The sequence below is a fragment of the Trichinella spiralis genome, assembly GCF_000181795.1.
Source record: "Trichinella spiralis strain ISS 195 chromosome Unknown Scfld1219, whole genome shotgun sequence".
In the NCBI taxonomy this organism is placed as follows: domain Eukaryota; kingdom Metazoa; phylum Nematoda; class Enoplea; order Trichinellida; family Trichinellidae; genus Trichinella; species Trichinella spiralis.
Window position 1 is genome coordinate 1 of NW_003528158.1, and position 5,475 is coordinate 5,475.

Here is a 5,475-nt window from a genome sequence, read left to right on the forward strand (position 1 = left end):
TTCTGCATGCATTGTTTTTCTTTAATTCAATAAGATACAATTTATTTTGGTGGGAATATTGTGCTTCTTTGTGAGTTTATTTTTCAAATAATTAATTTTTAATTCAAGTGATTTAAAATTTGTATTGTGGTTGTGACGTTCGTAAAAGAATCGTATTTTGATAAGCAAGATCATAACAAATTTGTTCTCGTCTCCAAAGGGGAGTGTTAATTTTCCAAAGAAAAATAAAGAATAATATAAATTGCAAATAACAAATTGTGGAGATTTTCTTTTCAAAATATCAATTATAAAAATGTTGACTCTGAAATGTCGGCAAATATTCTTCTATTTACATTAACATCGTAAAAAAATAAATATCAGCTTATGTAAGTAATGTATTTTTTTGATCTTAATTGTTTGATGGTATTAGATGGAAACTGTCACGATGCAGTTATTTATGTTGCGTTATTCTTTTTCACATTCTGACTGTGTAAATACGATTTGAGAATGAATGGAAATTAGCGATAGTTTAGCAATTTCGACTCAATCGATTTTTACAACATGCAATTTTCATTGTTGACAATTTTATTAAATTAACGTAAAATTAAATTCGACGCTAAAGAAAAATATATGTCGCTGCCTGTTCAACACTATCAAACGGATACCGATTTGTAGAAGTTGTTTTTTCCAAAAATTTGCATATATTTTTCCATTTGTTCCGCGTGTGTCATTTTGAGCACTGATAACAGCATTCTCTCAGACGATTCTCAAATGGATAAAATTCGAAAGTAATTTGTTATTGTTATTGTTACATTAAGACATTTTTTTTATTTCCTCAGTAGATTTTATAAACGTGTGTATAAATAATTGGAATTTATTTTTCAATTTATGAGTTGTAAAAGATCCACACGTGTGTATATTTATTAATTTTAAAATGCTTTTGTTAAATTGCAACAATAACTGCTGCGTTGTAAATAGTGAATGAAAATGGAATTTATTTTTTCCACATAAAGAGGAAGAAAAAAACAGAAAGGAAAAAATTAATAATAGTTTAAGGAAAAAAGAGAGAAAGTTAGTTTTCCGTTCAGGTAGTTTGTAGAATAATGGTGAGGCTAGTTGATAATTTGCTTATCCACAACGGAGATCTGACGATGATGATGGTCATCTGTTGATTTTCTTTGTTCTTCTTCTTCTTCATCAATATTATCAATATAATCATCATCATCATCATTAATTTCCAAAAGCAATTGTTCAACAAACTTGTCAAATTGAATATCGAACGGTTCACCATTGTCCAGCGGAATGGACAATTCGGTGGACAAACTGGCACTGCGTGCGGATGAACCGAAAAACGGCACTGGAGATGTGCCCGGCCAGATCGGCTGTATCGAAGCAAAACTCGACGGAGGCGTGCGGGCGTAGATCAGGAACTGTTCGTCTCCGTGCAAATACAAACACCTTGGACCGTACTTGCAATGGCCCCACGTTCGCAAATTGCGGCACGGTTCCGTTTTGTACAAGAAATTCCTGTACATGCTGGGTCTCAGTTCGACCAAGTTGTGGGCGAAGAAGCAATTGGAACCGAAACGACATCCCGGACCGTTGACGAAATACCGACACATGCGGGTCTTGTACAAGGCGAGATTTGGTTTCTGGAAGGGGTTTTTTAAAAATTTACATACATTCCGAATATTACCATCAAGTTGGTGAACATCTTACCTTGTTGTTGTTCACAGTTTCCTCGTTGATACGCTTCTCACTAGCGACATCCACCAAACAGACTGTCATTTTTTCAATAGTCTGTCACTAGGCAGCTGACAGACCGTTTTATGAATATTTCCCAGTGCTTATAGCGTCATTTGTTTTTTTTGTACTGCCTGCTGTTCACGAGGAAAATTAGCTGACTTCTGTTTAGCTAACTCCACCAAACAGCAGCAGCAGCAGCAACAACAACAACAACAATCAAACGTGCTGTGAACGTGCCGCTGTGCTTTTTTTCAGGGTTGATCAAAATACACACAATTCACCAATTTCCTTTATCATTTTTGTAATGAATTATTTATTATTAATTGGTTAGAGTAGAATTTATTTCAATTTACCATCCTCAGATGACGTTGAAAGAAAGTTGTATGGAAGTAGATAAACAATTCTAGAATAAATATATTAGTGGCCTTTATTTTATTCCCATTAATTCTTATTATTATTATTATTATTATTAACTACATCATGATTCAGTGTTGTTGAATTTTAATCAGCGAAGCACTATTAATGAGTCAACAAAACAACTATTAATTAATTAATTGGAGAAAAATATATTGAAAATTTAAAAAACAGTTTCCACACATTATGTGTACATATGTATAAGATTTTTGCATTTTTATTTTTACTCTTCTTCATTGCTCATTGATTGATCGATTTTATCAAGTTTTACAATAGATGATACGAATGTAGCTTGTTGGTGATAACGTTCCGCTTCTGAGCTAAAAATTTTCACAATCAGCAGATGCTCAGTAGCAATATAACAACAAATGACTCATAACTGATGAAAAACAATACCAAACACTGTATCATGGTCAGGACAGAAATTGTTGCTGTTTTTGCTAGATACTCTTGCTATCATTTAATAGTTGTTTTCGTTGCTCAAAAATTTGTACAGCTGCAAAGCGGCGCAAGATTACGCAGAATGTGTAAATTTTATGTAAACAAAATCAAATAAATGTGCAGCGATTAAAGAATAAGCAATAGCATTTTTAAAAAATGAGCATGTGAATATTGCACTTGACAAGATTTACGGTAAATTAGATTCTGTGCATTAATAAGCAACAATTAAATGGTTGTCAATTTATAATTTGCAGGTAATTAATTATCCTCCTTTTCCTTACACACAACACAAATAGCGTTAACAAAAAACATAAAAACGTTGGCACAACTTTTTTCATCATGCATTTTCTTCAAACAAGCGGTGTATATTCCTTCTCATAATGATACTCATATATTCATTTTTGGTCAATAATCACTTGATATTTATTGAATTCATAGTTACATTATCTTGTTTTATTATACATTTTTCTTTGAAACAAAAATATATGCAATATTTTGATACTAAATGCGTAAATTTTTTCGTACAGCACAATCATATAATATAATGACGCGCCGCTTCCAATTATTTAGAGCATCTATTCTTTTTTACCTTTTTTAATCTTCAGTACATATCTAAACGTTACTCCAACTTAGACAATGAGGGGATTAGTGACGTTGCTATTCACGTGCTACATACCTGTACTTTATTGAAATTATTCTTATATTGCTTGCAGACCAGACCGACTAGCGATTTTTCCATGCTTCATAGCCTTTTTCTCTTTTCCACATTCAGTGGAGGTTATATTATAGCTAATTTACTTGAGATAGTTATCAGATAATCTTACAATTGTGTCAGCCCTACTATTGTATTAACTGTTAACTGCATGCGTGTATGGATTGCACAAATGTAGTACACAAATACTTTGATTTGTGGTTCAGAAGCTGGCTTTCACCAGATATTCAAAATGGGCGTGTGCTTACGATTTTTGATAATTACTTTAAAGCTCAACCTTATTCATACGTTAAACTTTGTTTCATATACAGGGAAAACTGCCATTTTCAGTTGTTTTCATGGCATAAATTGTCTACAGTTGCTTAACACAGTAGCAAAGCAAAATCTTGAAATATAATTGGAAAATAGGCAGTCTCAAAATTTCAATTTAATTTATAGGATAGTATGAAAAGTTGATTCAACAACAAACTTCATATAAGAAATGCAGTTTCACATGTGTTATTTCACTGTATTAAAATCAGAAAGAGTTGTTATTTTATTTTTCATTTTTTTGTAATTTTATATAATTCAACGCAACAAGCAATGCTGCACGAGTGAATGGAAAATTGTATTCGAGCAAAAATTGACGCATATCACTTGTAATCATCTTTCAAGCAGAGCAAAAATGTTGAACAAAAAGGAAGCCCGCTGAATGAATCATCACTGCAATGGGGGATTGCTAAATTTTTTGCTTTTCTACTTTGAAAAATTGATAAAATATCGACAACAGTATTTCCTTTTTGTAAAATGTAAGCAACAAGATGCTGGGAAGAAAGTGAATTTTTTTGCTTTTTTAAAAAATTACATCTAGCCGAACTGAAATAACGAATTTGCGTCTGGATGAATCATCATTGAAAGCGTTAACCCTATGCATGCACAGATAGATGGTGTTGTTATGTTATTGCTCTTGTCGTCCTTTGTTTTCTTTTCTGGAATCCACCAAGCTGCAGCTGAATTTTGCTGATCGTTATCTCGCAGTTGCACAATAACTATCTCCAAGAATGATAAACAAAGCCTAGCTGGTCAGCATTGTTAGCTGTTAGCGATAGCGACTTTCAAGCTTGTTCCTTTTTTTCTTCATGGTCTTTCTCTCTTACTGTTCGCCTGTTTACAATTCTTAATCCATATTCACAAATTGCAAAAGTTGCATTGGCATATATTTCCAGTCATCATCTATTTTTGTGTTTTATAAATTTGAACAATTCTGAAAATGAAAATCAAACACTTTTTGCGTAACTGTTAGGCCATCATGTTTGACCGAGATATGTGAGAAATGAAAAATTCGTTTTTTTCAGGTGCAACCAATAAACACAAAGAACAATACCATCATCTGAATATCACACACTTTACTGTTATCAATTTATTTTTCAATGTCTTATAATTTGTTGATTTTATTGTATTTTTGACATATACTTTTTTTCATTTCCTCTCCCACTTTTATACTGTTACACGCATTACAATCGCTTTAACTGAACACTGAGCTTCGCTGTTTGGCTTGCATCCACTTTGAAAAAATTGAATTTAATTCTTTGGTATTTTTCTTAAATATTACGCAAAATAATTTTCTTTGAAAATATTTTGCAAGGTTTTGTTTACATTTTGTCTGCTATTACATTTGAATATAACTGGCAAAGTCCAGACAAAATATATACTTTGAGACTTTGTTTTCAGTTTTTACTTTATCGGAATACAGGTGCATATTTATATATTTACAAAATGAATTACAAAATGTGCTTTAGCTTTAAATTATGATCATTGAATGTTGCATATCTTTTAAACATGTTTTTTCATACTGATATTACATTGATTGATCGTTCGACGGCGTTGATATCGAAGAAGGCGTTTTTATACGTCGCATCTCGAACCACATCTCAAATTTGTAAGATTCTATTGAATACAAAATTACCTTATCTCTTTAAATATTACTTTCTGTTATAGGATTTTTGCCCTCAGAAATAAAATGTACAAATTGGCATTCAGCCCCATATGGGCAGCCTTTTAATGTACGAAATTTGTTGCATAGCACCGTCTTATATTTGGGATGTCGGCGCAGTTCACTACGCGAATGGGCGAAAGTGCACCTTCGACCCATAAGGGCAATAGTCGCTTAAATCTATCCAAAAGCACATTTTAGTCTTATACTT

At 32.3% G+C, this 5,475-nt stretch overlaps 2 protein-coding genes across 2 annotated transcripts; both read right to left on the reverse strand.

Moving 5' to 3' along the window:
- Positions 1-632: 632 nt before the first annotated feature.
- On the reverse strand, positions 633-1,767 carry Tsp_12412 (conserved hypothetical protein). Its single transcript, XM_003370079.1, has 3 exons — positions 1,699-1,767; positions 1,268-1,631; positions 633-745 (listed from the first exon to the last, which is right to left on the reverse strand). Exons 1-3 carry the CDS (start codon positions 1,765-1,767, stop codon positions 633-635), a joined length of 546 nt encoding a protein of 181 aa, XP_003370127.1.
- Positions 1,768-5,118: 3,351 nt separating this feature from the next.
- Tsp_12413a (conserved hypothetical protein) lies at positions 5,119-5,437 on the reverse strand (the record flags this gene model as incomplete). Its single annotated transcript, XM_003370080.1, has 2 exons — positions 5,119-5,201; positions 5,258-5,437. Coding segments are annotated over 2 exons (263 nt in total), but the record flags the coding sequence as incomplete, so codon positions are not given.
- Between the last annotated feature and the right edge of the window lie 38 nt (positions 5,438-5,475).